This window comes from Macrobrachium nipponense, chromosome 9 (genome assembly GCF_015104395.2).
Source record: "Macrobrachium nipponense isolate FS-2020 chromosome 9, ASM1510439v2, whole genome shotgun sequence".
In the NCBI taxonomy this organism is placed as follows: Eukaryota; Metazoa; Arthropoda; class Malacostraca; order Decapoda; family Palaemonidae; genus Macrobrachium; species Macrobrachium nipponense.
Genome location: NC_061110.1, coordinates 23,213,546 through 23,239,572, shown reverse-complemented (window position 1 = coordinate 23,239,572; position 26,027 = coordinate 23,213,546). Strand labels below are relative to the sequence as shown.

At 43.8% G+C, this 26,027-nt stretch overlaps 1 protein-coding gene across 1 annotated transcript in view; it reads right to left on the bottom strand.

The window, feature by feature from the left end:
• Positions 1-13,501: 13,501 nt before the first annotated feature.
• Positions 13,502-26,027, bottom strand: part of LOC135218407 (GATOR1 complex protein NPRL2-like) — a 38,016-nt gene continuing 25,490 nt past the window's right edge. Inside the window, exons 4-5 of the mRNA XM_064254707.1 lie at positions 24,451-24,647; positions 13,502-14,106 (exon numbers count right to left, since the gene is read on the bottom strand). Of these exons, the coding sequence (XP_064110777.1) occupies positions 13,773-14,106; positions 24,451-24,647 (531 nt within the window). The 3' untranslated portion in view covers positions 13,502-13,772. The remainder of the gene's footprint in view (positions 14,107-24,450; positions 24,648-26,027) is intronic.

Genomic DNA, 26,027 nt, shown 5'->3' with positions numbered 1-26,027 from the left:
GGAAAATGAAGGTGGCATTGCCACTGATTCCTGATGGATCAGGGACAAAAATTTCAGGTAGCCATGGGAGAAGCCTTGCAGGAGGAATTCTATCCCCATTTACAGCTATCGATGCTGAAGATGATCTTTTCCTCCAAAAGGGGCACTAGGATCCATCTGACTCCAACTGATAGCACTATATTTACCCAGGACTTCTGCCCCTTTAGTAACAGGGAGTTACTTGTAGAAGGAATTCTATTCCCCTTTGCAGCTATTATTGCTGAAGAGGATCTTTCCCCCAAAATGAATACTAGGATCCATCTGACTGACTGAAATTACTATATTTTCAGTGGGGTATTGTAACTTGCCTAAGACTTCTGCCCCTTTGGTAACAGGCAGTTGTTCAAGCTCGGTCTAAATGTGCAAGCTTGTGGCATTTGATCAATTCCATAAGGAAATTAGGATCCTTCTCGTGAAAGGGATACAAGGATCCACCTTGAACCCAATGGAAATGACAACAGTTTCAGAGGGTTATGGTAATTTACCCAGGACCTCTGCCCCTGGGGAGCAGGCAGTTGCAGCTCAGCTGTAGATGCTTAGTCAGATTATGCAGGCTCCCCCAGAAGTGATACACAATTTATGGTATTTGATCAATTCCATAAATTAATTATGAATAACATCCAAAATGTTGTTGCCACAGAACGGTAATGTATGAACAACATGATGTATGATTCCGAAAAAGAATGAAGTTAGTCCAGTATATTCCAAAGTGTAAAAGTACTATATCCTGCAACCCAAAAGTGAGAGGGGATGCAAATGTTCCCCAAATAACCTCTAGTGTTGGAATTGTGACTGGAAACCACTATTGGTCAGTTCTGAATACAAAACTTCAAATCAAAACATGACAGGGCTCCAATACTTATCCCTGATGATAATTATGATCCTTGGTTAGACACAGCAGTGCGCATTTTCTCTCCCTATAGGAAATATCTAATTAATAGGAGAAAAACTATGATTGAAGCTGTACATGTGAAAGGCCACTAACAGAAACGGTGTTCTTACCCGTGTCTATAACATTAAAAGCTTTAGAAGACATCCTTTATTGGAACCAAAGTTGCTCACCAAAGAGTTCCAGATATCTATCCCTTCATTTTCAAAATTATTAATCTTGTAAAGACAGATTTTCAGAATTTTTTAGTGATTAAAAGACTTGAGATAATGGCAGAATTTAAACCCAGTTTCGGAAAAGTCTACCAAGGAATGGGCAACACTACAGCTTCCTTCTGAATGGGAAAAGCCTCTTTTATTTAGAGCTAAACAGCAATTTAGGACCCCCATGAGAAGAATCTCAGAGGCAACAGCCTCGGCAGAATTTTGTACCAGGATCCACCTCTTTAGTGTTGTAACCTCGACTACCTTGCTGGAAGTTGCCATCAAAAGTCTTCCAAAATGTTCCAGAACAATTTTTGCTGTTGGGCGTAAGTCTTATGAGAACCCTGTGACAAACATCCTATGACTTGCTAGAGTGGTGCATAAAAGTGCAAGTGGAAACATTGGAGGGCTCCAACTAGTCACTTCCCAATGCAACTTCATTATTACAGCATAACCCTTTCTGTAAGGATATGTTGAGAGGAGTCTGTTGTGGTTAAAAACTTAAAGAGCAAGCCTGCCAACAGAATTGTATGAGAATACTCTCTTTTGGGAAAAAGGGGAATTTAGGAAACAAAAATCCGAAACATCCCCTTACCCAACCCAAAAAGGCTTACTTAAAAAGGTAAGCCTTCAGTCACCCCAAAAGGTCTTTTCCTTCACAAAAGGACAACAACAGAAAGAAAATTTTTTCACAAGTTTCAAAGACCCTCTTATAGGAAGAAGAAAAGCAACAAATGGAATCCCTGTCAAGGGCAGAGGTAGAGGAAGAGGTGGATACCAATGGGAATGGTATGGTTGGAGGTCAACTTCAGTGACACCACAGGCAATTAAAGTTTTCCCTATGGGGACATAGCACTAATTTTAAACAGGCGGGGTGGGAAGTCTCGCTCCTTCCCCCTCCTGTTCTTCCAAAAACTAGGCCCGCTTTGGAATGTTACGTGCAGAAAGTCCCTGTCAATGGGAACCATAGATAAACTTGCTCAATTCTTGGGCATTCCATTGAGGGGTCAGAGATATGTATTTCTGGTGATAGTTCACTCTCGACGTGGTTCAGAATTCACGCAAAGCCATTATTGGTCCCGTTGCTGAATAACCACTGGTTCCATGCAACATAAAAACACTATACAAACAAACAAAAATAGAGAAACTTGCGGATATCTGTCGTCAAGGATGTCTCAAGTGTCCCCAAAAAGGATTCCTCCAAACGAAGAGTGATCCTAGACCTATCAACATTGAACAAGCACACTGTTTGCCATATTTTCTGAATAACTACTGTTGCCCTAGTGCATTCAATTGTTGTAAAAGTTACTTGGATCTGAAAGATACATACTGGCACGTCCCTGTCGTCGTTTCCTTCCATCCCTTCCTAAGGCTCTGGATATGGAAAGATATGTACAGGCTCAGAGCCATGCCCTGTGGGCTAAACATTGCCCTAAGATTTGACTAAAGTTAGTAACAGTAGTTCTTCGAGAAATCAGAAACACAACTATAATAGCCCACCTAGACAACTGGTTGATCCAGGGGCCCACAAGAAAAGTGTGCTTGAAAAACCAAAGAGAAGTGGTCAACTAACTACAGTCAAAAGGTTTTATGATAAATTAGCAAAATCCCACCTCACACCCAGCAGACACTTCCAGTAGAAACTGCGTTGGGATACTTTTCACAGCTCTTTCTCTCTCCCCATCATACTCAAAACAGAATGAGGCAAGTCCTAAAAATGTGCCATGCACAGCCCAGAATTTCCAAAAGGCAGTTAAGATGTATGAAGGGCTTGTTGCAATTTGTATCCATGATAGATCCAATACTTGGATTACAACAAGTGAATTGAACTAATTCTATCTGTCACATGCAACAAACAATGCGAGACCGACCTCGCCAAAAGGTTGAAAAAAATTAGAGAGAAATTTCTGCCTTGATCCCGAAAGGAATCTCTGGCGATACAGGTCACCCTGACTCCAGTCTGTATGAATGACAATACACACAGATGCACCTTATTGACAGGTTGGAAGGATGTTGGGAGGAGTGGCAGAGGGCAGGGAGGTGTTCAGCTACTCCAAGAATTTGTCATTATTTCCTGGAGCTGATGGCTACTTTTTCTCTCAAAAAATTCAAACCTCCAGAAGAGAGTTATTAAGTTGGTTCTAGACAACATGATTGCTATGTCCTACATTAATAGGTTGGGATGTACTTGTCTCCTCTCAATATGGTAATGCTAGCCATCCTCTGATGGGGCAAGAAAGGAAGTTGTACTTTCTGCAAATCACCTTGTAGGGTGTCTCAATGTATAGTAGACTCCCTATCAAGGAAAATGACGGCCACAACAGAGTGGAATTGGACAACCACTCTTTCAGTAAATAGCCAACATGCTTCCGCAAATGGAAGTGAACCTGTTCGCCACATATGAGAATCAAAAAATGCCAGGCAAGCAACAGCAAGAGATGCCTTCCTACAAGACTGGAACAAATGGAGGACGATATACCCTTTCTTCTATAATTCCAGATTTCGAGGGTGTTGACCAAACTCGTAACCTACTAAGGAACAACTTGCTTAATAGTCCCAAAGTGGCCAAACAGGCATTGGTTCCTATTACTTTAATAACGGACAAAGAGATAAATTCCAAAACTGTCTGTTGTTTTGTCCCAGTTAGTAGGAGGGAAATTAGTTTTAAGAATCCTTCTTTCTAAGCCAAGAACTTCACGAGTGGATTTTCTTAACTATTATCTGTACCGTGAAAATTACTCGCTCAATATTGCTAGGTACCAAGTGCAAAAATTAGACTAAATATATTTGATAATACCAGTATGTACAGAAGATATACATAGTTACATTATATCAATACTGAGAGCCCAGTCAAAAATTCTAGGAAAGTCAGCTTTAAAATTTCTTATCCCTTTTGGAGACAAACGCCTTGCAGTTACAGCAATCATGGAATACAAGGCACCATTAACAGAATCATTGATTTACGATTTTATGATTTGACTAGTATAGGAGTAGTCACTTTTCTTCTGATGTCCTTCACACTACAAAGATCCACTCTAGAAGGGTTCCAGTTACTTGGTCCCTGAACAAGGTGCTTAGACTTTGATCAGCCCCGCAATTTAGTGGACCTGATAACAAATCACGGGTCTTCCTCTTAAAGGGGGACAACCACAACTCACAAGCTAGAGTGTGCAATATTCTTGATTGCATTAGCATCAGGGGCTAGTATGTATTACCAAACTGGGGCTCTTGTAGACAGGAACAGTATATCAAGCAAAGAGCTAACAATGACAATTTGTCCAAAATTGCATTTTTCCTAACTATACAAACCTGAGGTCCTTTTACAATAGGAAGGTTACTAGCGGCAGCTGGATAGGTCGTAAGCTTTCGAACAAGGGGTTCGGTAGTTAACTGCTTGTCCAACAGGCGCGCGCGTAAACAATCACTTTTGCTTTAGGCCCAAGCAAAAACTGCAGATTGAGGGGTGGCATGAGGTGGGACTATGTGTAAAAGGACCTCAGGTTTGTATAGTTAGGAAAAATGCAATTTTGGACAAATTGTCATTTGTTCCGACACGGCATACAAACCTTCGGTCCTTTTACAATAGGAAGACTCACTTCTTGGTGGGAGGAATCTGAGTCTTTTTGTGAACAGACTGGTGTTCGCCCAACCTTGGAATGCCTCCCTGGTCGTAAGAGCGAGGGAGGGATCCAAGCCTCTGTCCGATTGATCGGGGTGTGCACCGCAGGATCAATGGTCAGACCTCTGGACCAAGTACTAAGAGAGAGGCAAGCGTGTCTCTTCGTACCAGCAATGTAAGAACTTGTTCCTGTACAGGAGCAAATATAAAGTTATGGGTTTGTCTCTTGTTGGCATCCACTTCCCCCCCCCTTGTAGGAGGAAGTGGTGGATATTCTGCTCCTACCCCTAATGAAAGGGATAGGATGGGGCTCTGTCATATAGCTCACCTGCATCTCGTCCTCATCCAGCATAGTGACGACCGTGACCCTCTGCCCACAGGTAGAGGAGAAGGAAAAGATGGGAAGAGAAGCCAGTCACTCACTCATTCTCACATCCATTCGCACAGTCACACCAGGACTCGATGCTGTTCAGCCTGCGAGGGTCTGGGTTAGCTACACAACTTGTTGAGCAGCCACCACGGGTCCCAAGGAAAAGGTATCCAAGGACCTGTGGGCAATATCCCGAAGGTAGAAGGAGGTGAAGGTAGTCTGGTTGGCCCAGACACCTGCCTTCAGGACCTGCGCCACGGAGAAGTTCTTACGAAACGCCATTGACGGGCCAATACTTCTCACTTCGTGGGCTCTCGGACGGGGCGTACGGATGTCGTCACTACCATCAGCCTCATACGCCCTCCTGATGACCTCACGCAGCCAGAAAGAAAGAGTGTTCTTGGTTACCCCGGTGCTAACGAAGAGGCGTCGACACTCAGGCCTGAGGTGTCGAGTTCTCTTCAGATAGCGCCGTAGCGCCCTCACAGGACAAAGCAGCATCTCATCCGCATCATTATCGGTGAAGTCCATTAGGGAAGGGATCGTGAAAGACTCGAACCTGTCGTCAGGGACCGACGGTTTCTGAGTCTTCGCTACGAAGTTCGGGACGAAATTGAGCGTCACAGATCCCCATCCCCTGGAGTGTCGTACATCGAAGGAAAGACCATGAAGTTCCCCTACTCTCTTCGCCGATGCCAGGGCCAGCAAGAAGAGGGTCTTGAGGGTCAGATTCCTGTCTGATGACTCTTGGATTGGCTCGAAGGGTCTTCGAGTCAAACTCCTAAGGACGAGAGTCACATCCCACGCAGGGGGCCTGAGTTCCCTGGGTGGGCAAGACCTTTCGAAGCTCCTCATAAGCAAGGAGATCTTGAAAGAGTTCGAGATATCCAATCCCCTCAGTTTCAGGACTAGTGCCAGGGCGGCTCTATATCCTTTGACTGTGGGGACTGAGAGGAGCTTCTCTCGGCGAAGAAATACGAGGAGATATACCCCGTCTACGACACCAACCACAGAAGACGGCCCACTTCCCCTGGTACACAGCTGCAGAGGACTGACGGACGTTTCCAGCCATCTCTGTTGCTGCGCTACGAGAAAAGCCTCTCGTTCGCAAGAGATGGTGGATAACAGCCAGCCGTGAAGTCGTAGGGACTGGACTGTTTGGTGGTACCGCTCTACGTGTGGCTGGACGAGAAGGTTGTGCCAAGGGGGAATCTCTCTCGGTTCTCCTGCGAGAAGAGCCAGCAGGTCCGGATACCAGCCATTTGGGAGCCACCAGGATCATCCTGAGATTTGGGGTGACCAGTGCTCGACTGATCACCTTGTGAATCAGGCTGAACGGGGAAAAGGTGTACGCGAAGAGGTTGTCCCACGGATGTTGAAGAGCGTCCTCTGCAGCTGCCCATGGGTCCGGCATGGCTGAAAATTAAACCTGAAGTTTTCTGTTGTGCCGGGTGGCGAACAGATCCACGACTGGTCGCCCCCACAGGTCGAAGAGCCTTTCCGCCACGTCCTGGTGTAGAGACCATTTGGTCCCTATCACCTGATCCCGACGGCTGAGCTTGTCCGCTACTACATTCCTCTTCCCTGGAATGTAGCGTGCTGACAGCTCTATTGAGTGAGCCTCGGCCCACTCGTGCACCTGCCGAGTCAACTGGTACAACGGGAGAGACACTAGGCCCCCCTGTTTCTTGACGTAAGCCACCACCGTGGTGTTGTCGCACATCAACACCACTGAGTGTCCCATCAAGCGGTCCTGGAACTCTTGGAGCGCGAGAAACGCTGCCTTGAGTTCCAGTACATTGATGTGAAGGTGCTTGTCGTGATCGTCCCACACTCCTGAAGTCAGCAACTCCTCCAGGTGTGCGCCCCACCCCTCGGTCGATGCGTCTGAGAACAGCTACATCTCCGGGTGGGGGAGTGCGGAGAGGTACTCCCTTTAAGAGGTCCCTGTCGTCCAGCCACCAGGCTAGGTCCTGCCTCACCTCCGGTGTCAGTGACACTGGAAAGTTTGGGGGATCCGTTGCCTGTGACCAACTCTCCTTTAGTCTCCACTGAAGAGACCGCAGGTGAAGACGCCCGTGAGGGGGACTGGGGAACTAACTTCTCGAGTGACGACAGGTGTCCGATCACGACTTGCCATCGCTGAGCTGCCTGTTCCTGCCGAGACAGGAACTGGTTGGCTGCCTCCCTGAATCTGCTGATCCACGAGTCTGCGGGGAAGACTCGCCCTGCTACCGTGTCGATCAGCATACCCAGGTACTTCATCCTCTGCTTGGGTTCGAGATCGGACTTCTCGAAGTTCACCACGATCCCTAGATCGCGACAGAACTCGAGTAGCCGATCCCTGTCCTGCAGCAACTGCGAGCGGGAGCTCGCCAGGACTAACCAAATCGTCGATAGATACATCATTCAGACGTATCCCGTGCGAATGGGCCCAAGCAGACACCAGAGTGAACACTCGCGTGAACACCTGTGGGGTGGTTGATAGACCGAAGCAAAGTGCCCTGAATTGGTACACCGTCCCGTCGAGGATGAAGCGGAGGTACTTTCTGGAGGACTGATGGATGGGTATTTGGAAATACGCATCCTTCAGGTCCACTGAAAGCATGAAATTGTTCTCCCTGATGGAGTCGAGCACGGAGCGTGCCGTCTCCATCGTGAACCAGGTCTGGCGAACGAACCGGTTCAGGGGGGGGAGAGATCTATCACCGGGCACCAGCCCCCTCTTAGACTTTCCCACCAGGAAAAGACGACTGTAGAAGCCCGGTGACTGATCCGTGACGATCTCTACAGCTCGTTTGCTCAGCATGGTCTGGATCTCCTGTCTTAGTGCTACGTCCTTCGAAGAGCCTGGAACGTACGATTGCTGTTGGACCGGGTGTGAGGTGAGGGGTGGCCGAAATTCGAAGGGTAATAGATATCCCTCCTGAAGGACATCTACTATCCAGGTCTCGGCGCCGTAGCGCTGCCAAGTTGCCCAATGGCTGGCCAGGCACCCCCCCACTTCCGGCAGCAGGTGAGGGGGAACGCTGTCCCTAGCGTTTCCCCCTTTCTTCGACTTTTTCCCTGACCCTCCTCGCGAGAAGAAAGGCTGGGAGGAGGGTTGGTTATGGCCCCCCTTGGCAGAAGACAAAGAAGACAGTCTTTCCACGGGGCTTCGACGAGGCTACCGTCTTAGCTGCTGAGGAAGCGCTAGCCGAGCTCTTTGGCTTGGCCGCAGTTCGAGGCTGCCCAGAAGCCTTTGAAACTGCCTGGTGTACCAGACGGTCACTCTCATCAGTGCGCCATCTGTCCACCGCAGCGTCCACCATCTCTCCTGGGAAGAGAGATGAGGAACTCCGTAAAGGTCCATTACGAAGCCCTAATGCCGCCTCACGCCCAGCCGCCCTGGATACTCGTGTAAGGACAGCGTCCCTACGTCGGAGTACCAGGTTTACCGTCTGGTGGGCTAGGAAGGAGATAGCTCTTCCTCCAGACTGGCAGAGCCTCCTGAAGGCCGAGTCTTCTTCGGGGGAGATTCCCCCGGAGTTGGCTGCGACCTTAGACACTGTGAGGGACCACAGGTCTAACCAGGAGACGGCCTGGAAAGCTGCCATGGCAGTGGATTCCAGGCCAAGTGCCCCTTGCTGCAAGAACCATAGGTTCTCTGACAGGAGCTGCTGCAGAGACACCCCCGGTGTTAGCCTGGTTAACTCCGGGTTCACCTGTTTGGGCGGCATCGGGTCTTCAGACGGCACGTAGAATCGCCGCTGTCGCAGTAGAGGAGGCGGAAGTAGCTTGCTCGACCTGCCTGACCTGAGAGAGCCTTCCTGCCCGGAGACAAGAGACTCAACCTGGTTCAGAATGGAGTCGGCGAGCTCTGATCGCGGCAATCCCACCGTCGGTCTGGGTTCCCTCTTCGGGCCCCAGGACGACTCGAGCCGGGACGTGGGCTCGGAAGGTGGGAGTGGCGACCCTTCCCCGAGGTCGTTGTGCTGACGAATCAGCGCAATAACCTCGGCAAAGTTCCTCTGGATCTCTGGAGTCACTGCATCCTGAGGAGTAGGACCATCCAGTCCCTCGAACAGGAGCACCTCCCGAGACCCTCTCCCCTCAAGGGGGGAACAGCGACAGACCCCTCTCGGTCTCCTTCAGCCACTTGTGAATACGTCCTGGTCGGTCCGAGAACCGTGCCTGGCACGTAGGGCGTCGTGGTGGGATCATGAGGAGCGCACCCCTCACGATCACTCCTCAATACCTGACGCTCCCCCCTCGCTCGCTGGCAGAACCAGCAGGCTTGGAGGGCTGCAGGCGATCGCCAACCCGCGGTGGCGATCGAGCTGCAGGCCTGGTCGAACTGTCTCGCTGTGGAGAACGGCTGGACTGAGCACAGCGGCCCCGATCTCAAGTGTCAGAAGAGCTGGTGCTGGTTGCCGTACCCGATCGAGAGCGACGGTCAGGCGACCTGCAGGCTCCACTGTCATGGTGAGACCGGTGCTTGTCCTCACGGCACGTCACGTCGCTGGTGCCAGCCATAGCTGGCACCAGCGACTGGGGGGACCTCTTCCCAGCCTCAGCCCGTGGCCGGTCGTGGACCGTCACGTCAGCCCGGGTAGCCAGCTGGTCACCGCGAGAGCAAGAGCTGGTCTGGTGCCGTGAACCTGACGCTGAGCGAGCTCAGACGTCTGGTTCCTGGCTGCACGGTCGCTGGTAGGCGACCGTACACTCGCGAACGAGAGGCCGAGACGGAACCTGATGCAGTGGCAGAGCCTCTGACACCAGGTGAGGAAGTGCCGGTGTTAGCCGAAACCCCTTTGGTCCCCGTAGTCTTCCTCCTTGCGGAAGAAGAGAAGGGCCCCGCTCCATAAGGAGCAGGAGGACCAGTGGAAGAACCCCCTTAGAAGCTCCCGAAGGAGACTTCTTAGGGGGGGAGGAGGCAACCTTCTTCTTCTTAGGCTGTGAAGCCTTAGAAGTCGAAGGGGTAGAGGCGGCAGACGACGACGAAGAATACGACGACGACGACGACAAAGAAGACGACGACGACGACGAAGAAGACGACGACGACACCTTCCTCCTCTTCCTCTTCGTCAGCTTCCTCAGGACCGATGTCAAGTCAGCCATCCAGGGCGGAGCCGGGGCTGCTGTTGCCGAAGCAACAGGGCCCGGACGCACCTGTCCAGACAGACCAACATCGGGAGCAGCGGCGCCACGAACAGGAACGACATCAGCAGGTGCAGGCATCACAGGAACAGTCACGGCAGGAACGGCAGGTACAGAAACGGCAGCAGTGGTCGGCAACATCTCATCACTCAGCAGCTGGGCAGGTACGGCAGATGGTACAGTCAAGCCAGGAGGATGGACCAGCGTCACCGACATCCTTGGCATCGGCAGCACGGCAAAACCGGGTGGCGGTGGCATCACACTCCCCCGTGGCACGGCGATCGGCCCCTGCACCGATGAAGTTGGGGTTACAGACACCGCATGCGGGGAATACACCAGATGAGGGGGAACAGCATAGCCTGGGGTTGACAACGTAATGGTAGTGGTGGTCACCGTGGCATGCGTGACCACAACAGAACCAGCCAGATGGTAGAGCAGCCCCTGGACACTCGGCACGCCCTGCAAGCCCAACGATGCCCACACCTGTCCAAGGTCGTCCCTCGCAGCAGCAGCTCCTGGGGGAGCAAAGGTCGGGTGGTTAGAAGTGGTCTCTACCTGTCCGCGCGGTGTAGACGAACGGATAGACGACCCAGAATACAACTCCACGTCAGGTTACCGAGCGCCCTCCTCCACACTCGAAAGATCGGGTGAGGAGAAGGACCTGGAAACCCCCCCAGCAGGGGAAGGCGCCAACCGTGGGCAGGAAAGAAGATGAAGTGTCCATAACCAAAGGAGTCGCGGGAGAGCTCTCTGACGACTCCTTTGCCGGCCTTCGCTTCTTCCTACCCCCGTACAAGCCCCACTGCGCCTCCGACCAAGAAACACATACATCACAAGGCTCGGCGCGGGTACACTCGCGCCCCCGACACCGAGCGCACAACACATGGGGATCGATCTCGGGGAATGAGCGGAACTTACCGCACTTACGCCCCTCAGTTCCCGGGCACAGTCGCCGGATGATAGTAGGGCGCGGAGAATCCATGATCGATCAAAATTAATTTCACTTATATAATAAAACCTAAGGGAAAAGATTGTATTTACAATAAATCTTGCAACCACAAAGAGAAACACAACCATACAAATAAAGAAAGCAAACGACGATGAAGCGGGCAGAGAGCGCAGAACACACGTCCACTCGCTGTGAGGCCGAAAGCAAAAGTGATTGTTTACCTCCCAGTCGCGCGCGCGTGTCGGACAAGCAGTTTAACTACCGAACCCCTTGTTCGAAAGCTTACGACCTATCCAGCTGCCGCTAGTAACCTTCCTATTGTAAAAGGACCAAAGGTTTGTATGCCGTGTTGGAACAAATCTATTTTTATTGTCCTCTGTCCAGTCATGCCTGGCCAAGAATGAGATTCCTTTAAGAAGGAAAAGGTCGTCGTCTTTTTTTTTTTTTCTGCACACTAGCAACACTTGCCACAAGCTCGAACAAATTCGACTACATTGTGTATTGATAAGTGGCATGGATATTCTTGACCATAGGCACTATAGCAGCAAACCATGGATCTTCCCAACAGGAGAGTATGCTAATTATCATTGGGGAGAGTTTGACAATACTGCAACCATACCCAGCATGCTTAGGTAAATCATCACAGAACTCCACCTTTAAAAAAAAAAAAAAAGTTTGCACTCAGTTTCTTGTTCTTTGCTGCCCAACCTAAAGGTATTTGGAGTAGAGAATGGGGCCTTGAAACTAGTGGCTTGACACTGGACCAAAAATGTTTTCAGGTTATGATTAGAATCCAAGAGCTTTTGGTCACCTGTCAATTTCTTTTTAAAGTTCCTTGAGGACAAGACTGCGACTATGCTATAAAAAAACAGGTTTTGACATAGGAAAAACCCATTTTTGGTAGTCGCTAGTGAGTCCCCAAGACCCTCCCACTTCCCTGATGAAAAGACATGGGTTTATGGTTTGGCATCATCCTACATTGACCAACAAAAAAGAATGGCATCTTAGTTGGATTTTGGTCGTATGTAAAAAAATGGGTGTATGTATGTGCACAACCACTTCTTGCGGTTTTGATGTACTAGGAAAACGGTATTAGTGTTCGTTGAGGGTAATAGAAAGTGCCCTCTTATTCTGAGTCCATTTATACTCTATCACGTTATAATGTTTATCATTACGACACATACCCGGCCATAAGACCAGTTAAGAGAATATTTTGACATTAGTCTGGTCACCATGGAGCTCTGGATAGACCATGGAAAGGGTACTTCTTGAGGACTCAAAAGCAACAACCAAAAGTAGGTTTTTCCTACGTCAAGACCTGTTTTCTTTCTGCAAGCTTTCACCAGTTAAAAGTTGCGATTTAATTTTATACTGTACTAATGCAAAACACTAAAAGTGTATGGGTAAGTAATTATGCTGTTTCCACACTTTTGTTTCCTCTGCATGCAAAGTAAGTTATATCCTCACTAATTGTAATTACACAACTCCAGATAAATGTGAGGTTTGAGAACTAAAGAAACATTCCTGCATAATTTGATAATTGTCTCCCTAATGGGAGATTTTTTGCAAATACTTATCTTGTTTGTACAATACAGTGTATTGAATTATTCTAGCTCAGGCTGATTGGAGCACAGCAGTTAATCACAAAAAATTAATATACTGTACAATATATTGTATATAAAATTTATTTTATTTTACTATGTATAAATAAAAGTTTCTACCTCCAAGATATATATTTTGCTTTACATGTTTACTTTAGAATGTTATAAACTTATGAAAATCTGTAGCGAATAACAAATTTGTTTCATCTCAAACCCATCAATCATAGACAACCTTCATTTCCTGCCCAAAATATCCCCAGACAACACATCATGTGTTCAAGACAAATAAAACAGAGAAGTCAGTGTTAGCACATGCAGTCCCATCAGTTGGTAGCAACTATCCTCATTGATTCGTGTGCCTGTGTTATCAAAATAAGTTACAAAAGGGTCTTTAGCTCTCTGCTTTTCATGTATGTATTGAAGTAATGATGTAGCAAGTTAACATTTTTCATGAATGCCATTGTTACAGTACAAATCCTAAACATATTAATGTATAGATAATTAATAAAAGTTTTGGTACTGGTTGTTCTATGTTTAATAAAATATACATTATGCAGTGTAGGTATAACATAGAAAAATAACAAGGGCAGAGTCTTTGACTACACATTTAATTACATTTGCTGGCTTAAATATCTACAATAATGTTTTCAGTTTATGGTAAAATAATAAATACATTTGCCGTCTTAAATATATACATTATGCAGTGTAGGTATAACATAGAAAAATAACAAGGGCAGAGTCTTTGACTACACATTTAATTACATTTGCTGGCTTAAATATCTACAATAATTTTTCAGTTTATGGATAAATACATTTGCCGTCTTAAATATATACAATAATTTTTTTCATTTTAGGGATAGGTATGTTCTAACCTATACATTTCATTTCACACAATGAACATGACAAAAAATTGAATTTTTTTTCTATATACAGTATAGAATAATCTTGTATTTCCAAATATATTTACAGATAAAAACAATATTTAAAATGTCGTTTCCAAAGAACAAGAATATTTGGATCCCTTTCTACTTGATCATTGAGTTCTTTATAGGTCAAACCTAATTTACAGCAAATCTCATCATAAGAATGAAAGCCATTGCACAATTTATGCAAAGAACTCTGTTTACTGGAGGTACTGAAATTTATATCATCAGGTTGTAAGAGAACTGGATACTGATGAAGACGTTCAATGATGTTATTCAAAAGTCCAAACTGAACTAATTTGCGTTCATCTATATTTAAAGTTTGAGGATTGAATCGAAGACAAAGATCTCTTACAGATATGCCATATGTCATGCTGTGGAAGAAAAGATGTTTTGTGAAATATATTATTAACATTACTAAATAAACATAACCTGTGCCTTAATTACAGTATCATTCAAAATCAGCAACAACTTTATTTCCTGAAGAGGCAAATCCTGACACATGAAATATATTATATTAACATTACTAAATAAACATAACCAGTGCCTTAATTAGTATAATTTATAATCAGCAACAACTTTATTTCCTGAACAGGCAAACCCTGATACAATCAGTTTTACAAGAGTTTAGGCCATATACTATACAGTGGTACCTCAGTTTCATACATAATCCGTTCCAGAACCTTCCACGAAAACCAAAACAATAATTCCCATAAGTACTCCCAAACTATAAAAAAAAAAACATTTTACAGGGAATAAACACAGTTTTGAACACAGAAAAGAATGAGAAATAAATATAAATGAATAATAAACATATAACATCACTTACCTTCATCGAGGACTTGTTTGGAGAGGGAGGAGGAGAGGTTACTGTTTGGAAGGGGAATCCCACTCCATAAGGCCTTAAGGTATAATGAACACTTATGGGGTTACTTCTCTACATCTTTTAGTGGCACTGTCTGATGCTACTTCCCCACTTTGTTTTTTACTGGCACTTGGACCAGCTTGAGAGTCACTGGACCCCTGCTGAATAACAAAACTATCCAGAGACATTTGTCGCCGACTTCTTTAAAATTTGCCTGAAATGGTACAAAGCGATGTCATTAAACATGTTAGCGACACGGATTACAATGTCTTTGTTTGGGTGATGGTTCTCAAAATTTTGCAAATCACTCCACTTTGCAAACATTTATTTGATCACTGAAGTAGGCACAGTATCCTTCCTCTCTTCCTCCTCTGCCGTCTGTTGCTGTTCTTGCTGAAGTTCTTGCAGCTCCTCAGTGGTTAGCTCTTCCTTGTGGGCATCCACTAACTCTTCCACGTCCTTGCCACTCACATCTGAGCCCATGGACTTCCCCAGAGACACGATAGATTCCAAAGCACCTAAGTGGTATGATAGGTATGGTCTTGGCCTGTCACCTCGGTGGCTGCGAGTTTGATTCTCCGGTGTTCCACTGAGGAGTTAAAGATGTGTATTTCTGGTGATAGAAGTTCAATCTCGACATGGTTCGGAAGTCGCGTAAAGCCGTTGGTCCTGTCGCTGAATAACCACTGGTTCCATGCAACGTAAAACACCACCCAAACAAACGAATGATAGATTCCACAATAAGCATAGGGTTGACGGGGTCAGCCTCGAAATCTTTCTCGAGGTAACACACTGGCCACAATTTTTTCCAAGCAGAGTTCATGGATCAGGAAGTCACCCCCTGTCAAGGCTTATGCAATTAAAAATGCTGAAGTGTTCCTTCCAGAACTCTCTTAGGTCAATTCTGTCAGGTCTCTTCGAAGCACCTTTGAAACAGTGCCTTAGTGCAAGGTGATTGCATCTGGAGCGAAGGAAAATTACTAGTCAGCATCTCTTGCCTGCCTAGGCCACTCCCCCTTTACACTAGGGGTGTGTGTTGACGGCAAACTTGTAATTGTAATTATAATTTAACTGAAATGTAATTAACTTCACATTTTTAAGGTAATTGTAATTCTTTAGTTGTAATTGTCATTTGATAATACAACTGGTAATTATAACTGTAACTGTAATTGACATAAAGCATAATGTAATCACTCCAAGCCTGACTGACAGAAATTCATCTGCTAAACAGATGAAGACATCATACTAGAGATATGACGTCACCTGCAGGAATATTTCTTGGAAAGCACTGAAAATGTACAAATTTCCTCATGATTTTCTGATTTATGTGGCAAAAGACACCATAATTTAGTTATATTAAAATGTTAACACCGTTAAAAAGACCGCCTTCCTGCTTTGACTACGGAAAGACGACGAGCATGGTATAAATGGGGAGGAGCTTACTGACGTCACTCATAGCTAGTCAATCAGGACAAAGAAGTTTTCAATTACGGCTTGTTTTTTATTGTTTTTTATTTTTAATCATTGTCAGTATTAGCATCAGGTGTGCAACAAAAAATCTAAACTTTCCTTGAAGCGCTTACGAAGCTATTTTTATTACAGCGAAATAAAAAAAAAAATAAAAAATAAAAACGGTAAAAATCATATTTTGGTTTGTGTTACCACAGCGCTCTGTGGGGATGAAGCTACCTCTTTCTCTAGATATCTTGCCTTAGTGTACAGTTTCTTGAAGTTCAAGATGATTTGCTGGTCCATGTTCTGGATGAGAGGAGTGGTATTAGGGGGCAAGAACTTCACAGTGATGAATTTAAATTCACCCAAAATCTGGTCTTCCAAGCCAGGAAGATGCGCAGGGGCATTGTCCTTTACCAGGAGACACTCGAGTGGCAACTGATTTTCTTGCAAATATTTTTTCACACTCGGGCCAAACACTTCACTGACCCACTCAAATGAAAATCTGTCTCATGACCCATGACTTTTTATTGGCATTCCACATCACAGATAATTTATTCTTGATAACATTGTTCTTAAACACTCTGGGAGTTTTAGAATGATACACCAGTAGGGGTTTCACTTTTAAATCCCCACTGGCATTCCCACAGAACAAGAGAGTTAGCCTGTCTTTCATAGACTTGTGCCCGGGCAATGAATTTTCCTCTTACATGATGTAGGTCCATCTTGGCATTTTTTTCCAGAACAGGTGTGTCTCATAGCAACTGAAGACCTGTTGTGGGAGGAATCCTTCATCCTCAAGATATTCCCTGAATTCACCAATGAATTCTTCGGCAGCATATTTATCTGAGCTCTCAGCCTCCCCATGCCATACAGCAACACTATGGATGCCTGTATGTTTTCTAAATTTTTCAAACCAGCCTCTGCTGGCCTTAAAATCACTACGAGAAGCACTTAAAATCACCAAGAGAAGCATTTTCTCACTTAAATTGCTATGCAGCAACCTCGGTTTCACGCAAATGATCAACTTAAATCGCTAATGCAGCACCTCGCTTCTCGCAAATGATCACTCAGACAGCACAACCCCCAACTACTGTTTTTCATTTGATCACAACTCCAACAACAGCTCTTTTTAATGTTCCAGTTAGTTGCAATCTGCTTAGATATCGATGTGACCCCTTTCGCAACATCAGCTACCTTTCATAGACTTGTGCCCGGGCAATGAATTTTCCTCTTACATGATGTAGGTCCATCTTGGCATTTTTTTCCAGAACAGGTGTGTCTCATAGCAACTGAAGACCTGTTGTGGGAGGAATCCTTCATCCTCAAGATATTCCCTGAATTCACCAATGAATTCTTCGGCAGCATATTTATCTGAGCTCACAGCCTCCCCATGCCGTACAACAACACTATGGATGCCTGTATGTTTTCTAAATTTTTCAAACCAGCCTCTGCTGGCCTTAAAATCACTACGAGAAGCACTTAAAATCACCAAGAGAAGCATTTTCTCACTTAAATTGCTATGCAGCAACCTCTGTTTCACGCAAATGATCAACTTAAATCGCTATGCAGCAACCTCGCTTTCTCGCAAATGATCACTTCAGACACACAACCCCCACTAACTGTTTTTCATTGATCCACACCAACAACAGCTTTTTAATGTTCCAGTAGTTGCAATCTGCTTAGATATCGATGTGACCCCTTTCGCAACATCAGCTACCTTTATTTCAACTTTCTTTGCCAGGATGGAGCTGATTGTAGACACAGACTTGCCATACATCCTGGCGAGATCAGCAACGTATGTCCCACTTTCATACTTTGCTAGAAGTTCTTTCTTAAATTCAATTGTATTCCTGACCTTTCTTACCAAAGGGGTGGCACTTGCTGCTTTCTTGGGCCCCATGATGACACTTTGCAATGAGTTTATGGCAAAATTATTGCACAAAACACAAGGAACAGGTACAGTGATGCAGACTACTCACGCAGAGTTCTTGTTCGATGAGAAACAAACCCAGAATGGATCACAGGAGAAAACAGCAACCTCGCTTTCTCGCAAATGATCACTTCAGACACACAACCCCCACTAACTGTTTTTCGTTGATCCACACCAACAACAGCTTTTCAATGTTCCAGTAGTTGCAATCTCTGCTTAGATAGCAATGTGACCCCTTTTGCAACATCAGCTGCCTTTATTTCACCTTTCTTTGCCAGGATGGAGCTGATTGTAGACAGACTTGGAAAAAGGTTGTACGTAAAAGCATCAGCGTATGTATCAAGTTCATCTAAATGGCAACACTGCGCCCTTACGAACGATTCCTGCGCCCGTCACTGCTTACACAGTTGCCACCTACGACCGTCTAAGTTGGCAACACTGCGCCCTTACGAACTATTCGTACACGCGGCACTCTTTACACAGTTGCCTCCTACGACTGTCCTGATCCTTCTGGCCGTCGTTTTCTTTACGATCATCACAGTATTTAGGATCGTCATATTCATATGACCTTCATTTCCTCATGAGCTTCATACTACTCATGTCTATTATAGCCCTGATGGACGTCATGCTTCCAAAGCCCTTCACAGCTCTCATGGGCATCATGGATCTACGGCCATTACAGCTCTACGGCCGTTATAGCTCTACAGCCGACATGGTTATCACAACCTAGGCTACCATTGGACTGTTGACAACCTAAACAGCAACCGTCTAAAGTTGACTGAGCTAAAGTACTGCTTAAGCTTTCTTATTCAACTGGAGCACACAACGGCACAGCCGCTTATCCTAAGAGAAAATATGACAATTTCTCCATTAGTGTGTGCTCCCGAAATGAAAGCGTAATATAATTATGCCACCGAAGATGACGAGAGGTTGGCAGCTGTAGGCTGTGACGTCATGACTACCGCCATTTTGAAAGCGGTTTAGGCTATGACATCATCATGCTTGATGAAAGCATGAGGCTGTTGATGGTACTCTTGCAGCCAAGATCAAGAGACCCAACCTGCTGTGGCATTTCTACTTTACAAGGATGTGACAGTCCTGGCTCGAAGATGAAGAAGAAATTATTCTTCTCCTCTTGGCACAAGGATCAGTCACGAAGTCCCTGATTCTAGCCTTCTCCAACTCTTCACAGCCACACTAGATTAAGCTCCCATCATTCACTTGTTCGACAATTGTTAGGAATACAACAGAAGTCTGTGAAAGAAATGGGACAATTAGATAGAAAATTCTACATGTAAAGTAATGAAAGAATCTACCAGGAGAGGTAGAAAAGGGAGTAGAAGTGTGGTAGGAGCAGACTGCAGCAATAGCAGTTTGGAAAAATGAGACAAAACATAGGCAGCAGCTTGGCAAAACAGTAAGTTGCAAACTCCAGGGGAAAATCTGAACTTTGACACCTTCAGTGGGTGGTTACGATAGATTAGGATAACCAATAAGACTAATCAAGGGGTGGCACCGGACGTAAGGAAAGCCACTCAAGAAGTAGTAGGATGTGTCTTAGTAGAAGTTAAGGAGGAGCCTAATTTTAGAAGTTAGGTTGGGACTGCACTTGAGGTCTCAGAGAAGTTCAGTTAGGAACTAAACTGTGGATGCGGACTATGTGTCGGTTTACTCTGTGCCCTGTGAAGTGTTGTGTAGTTTGTACCATGTTGAACTAGTACTCTTAATAATAAGTAAGATAAACTAAGTGGTGTTTAACTTGCCAGGAATCTAAGGATAAGTATCCATGCAAAACCCTCCTGAGAGACTGGATAAATGAAAGAATTGAATTAATATAATTTCAGAATCTGCAAGACGTCCAGACCGTAAGTAATCTCAATATATAACAATAAGTTCCCAAGAAAAGAAAAACTCAACAACAAAGCAATATAGATGAAGATTGCCCCATATAACAAACTACAAGAGATACAAATACAAACCAAGTTACCAAAGAAAAGACTGATTAATAAATAAGTGGAAAGAAAGAGAATAAAAAAGCAAACCCGTACGTACGCAGACGCAACACAATTACAACTATACTTCTTGTGCTTTTATATAATAGGGATGTAACAGTCCTGGCTCGAAGATGGAGGAGAAACTTCTCCTCTTGGCTCGAGGATCAGCTATGAAGTCCCTATTCTTCCAGGATTGGCAGGAGAACGCACTGGCGTCAAAGCCAGTCACCTAAGCTTGTTGACGCCTAAGCGGAAGGATACAGAGGAAAGACTTGCGTCTTTTCCATTATGTGACTGTTATATCTCCTAACACTTGTAATTTCTCTAAAAAAACAATGTTAATTTCTCTCAAAAACAATGTGCGTTAAAAATCTCCAAATCCGAAAGCACAGTTGTAAAGTATTCTTGTACCTCGAAGTGAAAATGGAAGCATGTCTCCGTGTAGGCCGCAGCTGTGAAGTGACGTCATAGCAGGGCGCCATGTTTATGACGTCACTGAGCATCTCTAATGCGAAGCCAGCACCCTACAAAAAATGCAAGGCTGCTGTTGTTATTCTCGTAGGCATAGCAACCTGACATTAAAGGTTACCATGTTGCACTATCCGCTTCTTTACAGATGGCGACGCATCCGACTGCCATTCAGTGCATATCAGGATAAAAGGGACATCCATCACGTGGGACCCTGGATGGCAGCTTGACGTTATACAGCAAACCAACTGTCCTTCTTGGGTTGGTTCTCCCGACAAACCTAATGCCAACCGCACATCTGCATCATCTCTACCCACGTATCTGGAATGAAAACAAGATGGCGATGCACACCTCTCCCTGCAGGGAAAGGAGCACAATTAGTCATAATTACTTCCCAAAGCACATCCAAACTTTGGATTTACAGGCAATCCATATGAATATGTGATATTCCAAAGCACAGGCAACGAATTAACTGTACCTTAAGAGTTTCTGCACCTATGACTTACTACACAATGAGTACCTCGACGTTGAAATCGTCAAAGAAAATATCCGGGTGTTTATCTGCTTCTTGTGATATCCAGGAAGTCTCAAAGCTTGAGAAGGCTTCATGTTCACATGCCCAGGAATTACAAACAACAAATTCAAAACAACAGGTGGCAAACTAAACTTGCTTTAAAAGGACGGAGGCAAAGCACATCCTCTCTTAAAGGCAGTAAGAAAATAACTAAAGGGGGCTATGTGGGTGGCTCCACATGTCTCGTGACCAAGCACAGATCCCAATAGTCCCTTGCGTACACAATTATTTTAAACTTTACCGGTTTCCAGCTAACGCTGAGTATTTATCCTAATGTTGAGACCGAAGGTTTGTTTCATATATGAACAATTCTGCTTTATTCATAAAAACCCGGCTATTAATTACAGGCTGTATTTTCTGAAGAAAATTCTTGAGAGGATACCTTAGAATAATGTCTGCTCATCTTTCAAATACTACCTCTTATGCTATCTAGGGGAGGAAGCCAATACATAAGCATTATAGACAAGCAGCACAATGGTATTCTAGTCCACCACAAATTAATAAATTTAATTTTAATATAAAATTAAGGCCAAGCACTGGAACCTATGAGGTCATTCAGCACTGAAACAGAAATTGAGTAATAGGTTTGAAAGGTGTAACAGGAAGGAAACCTTGCAGTTGCACTATGAAACCATTGTTATGAGAGGGTGGAAAGTAAGATGATCGAAAATATGAAACGAGGTACAGTACACGGAACAAAAGGGATTGCAGCTATGGGCCAAAAGGACACTGCAAAGAACCTTAAGACTCATCCACACGGTCGAGCTTTGCTCGATGAATTCTGTTCGATGTGACATCATAAGTGGAGAAACAGCGGATAAGGTTCTGACTTTACCCACTTCTGACGTCACATCAAACAAAGTCATCGGGCAAAGCTCAGCCGTGTGGATGGGGCTTTAAATAATGCCTACAGTGCAACGATGGCACTACCTCCCTATGGGGAGAAATTAATAAATGGTACATAAATCAATGATTTGGTACCTGATTGTCTTTGCCTGAAATTCTCCAAGATGTTGCACATTCTTAACTCCCTCATTTTAATAGAAGAATCCCTCATCCTTGCCACAACCTTTGAGCGGAAACAGAGGAGAAGCTCATTCTCCCCCAACCTAGCAGAGGAAGCAAGGGCCTCACCCTCACACCTGCCAGTCAAGTAAGGGGAAAAAAAGGGCAGCTTCTTAAACATTACAAATGTCCTTCATAGATTTACTCACCCTGTTTTCTAATAAAGAAAAACTTGTAACTTTATATAGAGAAAATATTCTCTACAAAATCAGGTCAATATGGCATACTAGGAAAGATTTAGTGTTTCCTTCTTTGATGTTGAAGGACTGTCTTAAGCCTTTTGGCCAAGTTTGTTATTTACTTTATGTTGCAGTGGTACATCTTTTTCTCAGATTCTGTGCTTTGCTAGATAGTTATTTGATGTTTACACTTCAATTATTTCCAGGGTTACGATGCTTACGATGCCAATCCAACGGAAGAAATTTGACTCCAAAAAGACAAAATAATCAAAATTTGAAGGTTTATTAATGAAAATGCAATAAAAATGCAGTTTACATAGTTTTCAATGCACCAAAAGCATTAAAAGTAAGGCTTTCTTAGGCTTTTGACAATTTTTTATGATCTGGCTTAAGACGCGTCTCAAGAACACAACCCCCATTGTAAACCAGGGACTGCCTGTAGTAGCTATCAATGATCCTTTAACATTTTCCTTTGCCTGTGAGAGCTGACTCCCTAATTTCCATTCTTCACCCTACTCTTGATGGAATAGCACCAATATAATTAGTGTGGCACAACTGAGCCAAACTCACTTCATGGGAATTGCAGCATCACAAAAAGTCAATCCCCATTCTAATTATACTGAAAAAGCAAACCAGAAAGAATAACTGAAGTCCTTAAAACCAGCCAACCATTAGAATTCATGAGCTATTTCTGTCCTTGAGTTATCAATGTGGATGGATAGGCATGTTAATATCTACTAGATCCAAAAATTTTTTGGTGGTTGGCAATCCCACAATAGCTTTGAAAATTAACCTCAATCTCAATAATGGCATCCCTCACCAGTAATAAATGGCAATGTAAAGAGGAAGTTAAGAAAGGTTGGACAGAAGGATTTGAAGGTCCAAATAAATGAAATCCCCACAGTTGAAAAAATTAGCAGTATAAGAGAAGTTTCTTCCACAAGCTAGAAGCTTTTATAATGTTAAAGGTTCAAATAATAATGAGAGAGACTAAAGACAAATTTAGATTCACCCCAGGAGAAAAAAAAAAAATCTGGTTCAAAAGCTTTCTTGCCTGTCATCAGGCTTCAACACAGAACATAAATATTCTGCTATGAAGCAGTGTGACTTCAAAATGGCATTCTCTCAGTGAGAGAAAAAGTAAAAAAAACCAACTGCATTCTGGAGGATGAAGACATATATACTATCTGATGCCATTATGTGGAATGACATTGTTAAAGGACATGGAAACCAAACTGGAACATTTGTACAAAATAAAAATGACCTGTTTAGCCTCAAGAAAATTACTATACATATTGCTTGTATCATGTGCAAGTGAGGGCAAACATCAATTATTAACTTCATAATCCTGCACAAAATTATTAGTTTTAAATTAAAGCAGGTAATTGCTCACTGATACATTTTTTTCCTAAATCTATTAGTACTATGTAGAAAGGGAAATCTAGCAAACATACAGAGCTTAGGGACACTATGGACTATTGGGGGTGGATTGAATTTCAGGTTAAGTAGCTTATTAAGGGATCTATGGAAATAAAAAATGATTATATATATATATATATAATATATATATATATATATATATATATATATATATATATATATATATATATATATACATATATATATATATATATATATATATATATATATATATATATATATATATATATATATATAAATTCATTCAAAGTAATAAAAAAAGATCCCACTTGGAAAATCGTGATTAATGGCTAGTCAGCAAGAGCTAACAAACATATGTCTTCATTGGAAGACAGCCAAAAGCAAAGTGGATTGTTTACACCCGGGCAGGTGAGCCTACCCGCCTACTAGATGGTAGTTACTGCCTAACCACCTTGTTAAAAAATTTAACAGCTGTATTACAGCCTACGCTGAAAGTAATTCTTAATGAAAAGGACCAAGGGTTTGTATATCGTGTTGGAACAAAGAGAACTAATATGTGCCTCAGTATCACTACTTTACCAATTATATTTATGCCTGTTTTTAATGAAAAGAACTCACCTACAATTGTGAACTAAAAATAAAAAAATATACTGCATTGTCAAGTTGATACTTACATTATTTTTAACCCCTACAGGCCAAACGAGTGAAACATAATAATGCAAACTATTTTTGCTAAGCTAAAACTGTCATGAAATAAAAGTCTAATGAAAATATGCAATGAACCTACCTGCAATACAACATAATTATGTGTGATAGTTGGGGTACAACTGTAGAACTCTTTGTAACTGATCGCTGACATTCATCCTGCAGGTCGTGACAAGAGTACAGCTTGTGAATCCTAGAAGTCACTCTATAAACATTGGAGTACTGGAAAATTGGTAGCAATTCTACTTGATTGTAGTACAACAGATTTTCAACACAAGCCTGAAATTTATATATGACATATTTTTCTTTTAAAATTAAAAAAATTTAAAATTCTAAGAAAACATCACACATTGAGTTAATACCGTTATGTGAATGCTTTCCAAAGACTAAAATCCAACAAAATTACAAAAAAAAAATCATACGAGCTGTACTACACCAGTTAAATATTAGAAACATCAAGCAGAGTAAAGTTTAAAGACAAGTTTTGTTCCATAAAAATAAATTCATGCTTTATGAAACTCTTCGTACATAATAAGCCAACAGGTTAAGATTTTACCAAAATTTTGTCCATCTGCACAGTCACTATTGATCATAAGTTCTGAGGACATGAAAGCCTTATGGCCACCAAAATGATATTGTTAAGATACAATAAAGTTTGTTCATACTTACCTGGCAGATATATATATATAGCTGTATTCTCTGAAGTCCGACAGAATTTCTAAAAACTTACGACACACGTAGTGGGAGTAGGGTGGTTAGTACCCATTCCTGCCGCTGGGAGGCGGGTATCAGGAACCATTCCCATTTTCTATCAGATTTCTATCTCCACTGTCTCCTGAGGGGAGGTGGGTGGGTACTTTAAATATATATATCTGCCAGGTAAGTATGAACAAACTTTATTGTATCTTAACAATATCATTTTGTTCATGAAACTTACCTGTCAGATATATATATAGCTGAATCCCACCTTTGGCGGTGGGAGAGACAGAAAAGGATTTTAGGAAACATATACATGTAGATGATTGACATCTTGGTTCCTTACCTGTTAGCATAGCTGACTTCGTGATTACTGTCACCCAAGCCTGCATCTGCTTCACTAGAGTTACCAACAAGGTAGTGACCTGTGTAGTTGGTGCGCTCTAAATGATCTGTCAACGGGGACGTGACCACAATGTGACTAGACCATGACCATACTTCCGAGGGCAACGAGGCAAAACCACCACCTAAGTTAGCCTACCAAAATACTCCCACATAAAAAGGCTAATAGAAGGGAAGTCCGCATTCGGCGGGCGACCCTACAACCATAAACATTACAAAGATTAAAAAACTCACCTACCCTTTTCTATGGGAAAGGATGAGTGCTACCTCCTGCCCCCAAAATAGTGTCTGCGGCGACGTATGGCCCAAGAGAGTAACAGTTTTCGTACGTAGTTCTCACCTCCCGTAGGTAGTGCGAGGCGAACACCGAGTTACTCCTCCAAAACGTGGCACTCAAAATGTCTTTGAGGGCCATATTTTTCTGGAAGGCTATCGAGGTCGAAATAGCCCTCACTTCGTGCGCGTTTACTCTCAACAGTCCAAAATCACTGTCCTTGCAAGAAGAGTCGCCTCCTTTATGGTGTTCCTTAAAAAGAATGCCAGCACATTCTTGGACATGGG